Source organism: Nicotiana attenuata, unplaced genomic scaffold (genome assembly GCF_001879085.1).
Source record: "Nicotiana attenuata strain UT unplaced genomic scaffold, NIATTr2, whole genome shotgun sequence".
NCBI lineage: Eukaryota > Viridiplantae > Streptophyta > Magnoliopsida > Solanales > Solanaceae > Nicotiana > Nicotiana attenuata.
The window spans coordinates 17,284-18,263 of record NW_017674123.1 but is presented as its reverse complement, the minus strand read 5'-3'; the positions used below and the strand labels follow the sequence as shown (position 1 = coordinate 18,263).

Genomic DNA, 980 nt, shown 5'->3' with positions numbered 1-980 from the left:
AGGGGGTTCAATTGAATCCCCTTCGTCAATTATACTGTGCAAATATAGAAAAAACGAGATTTTTTTGGTATATATAAACTATTGAATCCATGTGATATAAGGAAAATTGTAGTGTTGTGACAAAGGGGTTCAAAAATTGCTTTTGGTCGCAAGTTCAAATACTAGGTGCGACATTGTAGTTTCGTTTTGAATTCTCTTGTAGAAATTCCTAGCTCTGCCACTAAATGCACTAAACAACTTTTTTGCCAACCCTTACCAAGCATGGACAAATGCAGGTCCACACACAACCTTTGGCTCTATATCTATATACAGTTAAGAAAAATTAAAACACACACACACACACACACACACACACACACATATATATATATATATATATTATGTGTTTGTGCCCATAGTGAGTCCAATAGACTTGAAATCATACATTGGAACACGTTGCTGAGTTCAGCAACAACAAAAATAATAACAACAGCTATATTTCCAAATTAATATAAATAACAATGAAAAGTGCGATTAAATAAAAACACCATAATTAATACCTAATAAATATGCTGAGAAGAGCAGAAGCCGAAGCGAATGAAATAGAGAGTATGAAAAGGAAAGTAGACTTGGAGGGACGAAGGCTGTTGGTTGTTAGGGCAGCAGAGAAGGCTGGATTCTGGTACACCGTGAATTTTGAGGGTTTAGGTGGCGGCGAGCTCTGCTCTTTTATTACTCCTCCGCCGCCAGCACTCATTGTCACTGTTTTTTCTCTGTTTTTTACCCCTTGTGGTTTTATACAACAATCGCCATTATTGGAAACTTCGATTTAGCAATCGAGCTCGCCGCTCACCTCACAGTGCTCGAATTTTTTTGCTGTTTGAAATTAGAGCATGTGCAGAAGAGAAGAGGGAAAGAGTTTTTGGTTTTAGTAATTAGATACACTCATGTTTGAGAAATTGTATTTGAGCCCTAGTTATTTCTTATTAGAAATTGTACTC

At 36.7% G+C, this 980-nt stretch overlaps 1 protein-coding gene across 1 annotated transcript in view; it reads right to left on the bottom strand.

The window, feature by feature from the left end:
* LOC109218046 overlaps positions 1–980 on the bottom strand; it is a 12,366-nt gene extending 11,386 nt beyond the window's left edge. The window contains exon 1 of the mRNA XM_019382363.1: positions 540–980. Coding sequence (XP_019237908.1) covers positions 540–736 — 197 coding nt within the window. The 5' untranslated portion in view covers positions 737–980. The remainder of the gene's footprint in view (positions 1–539) is intronic.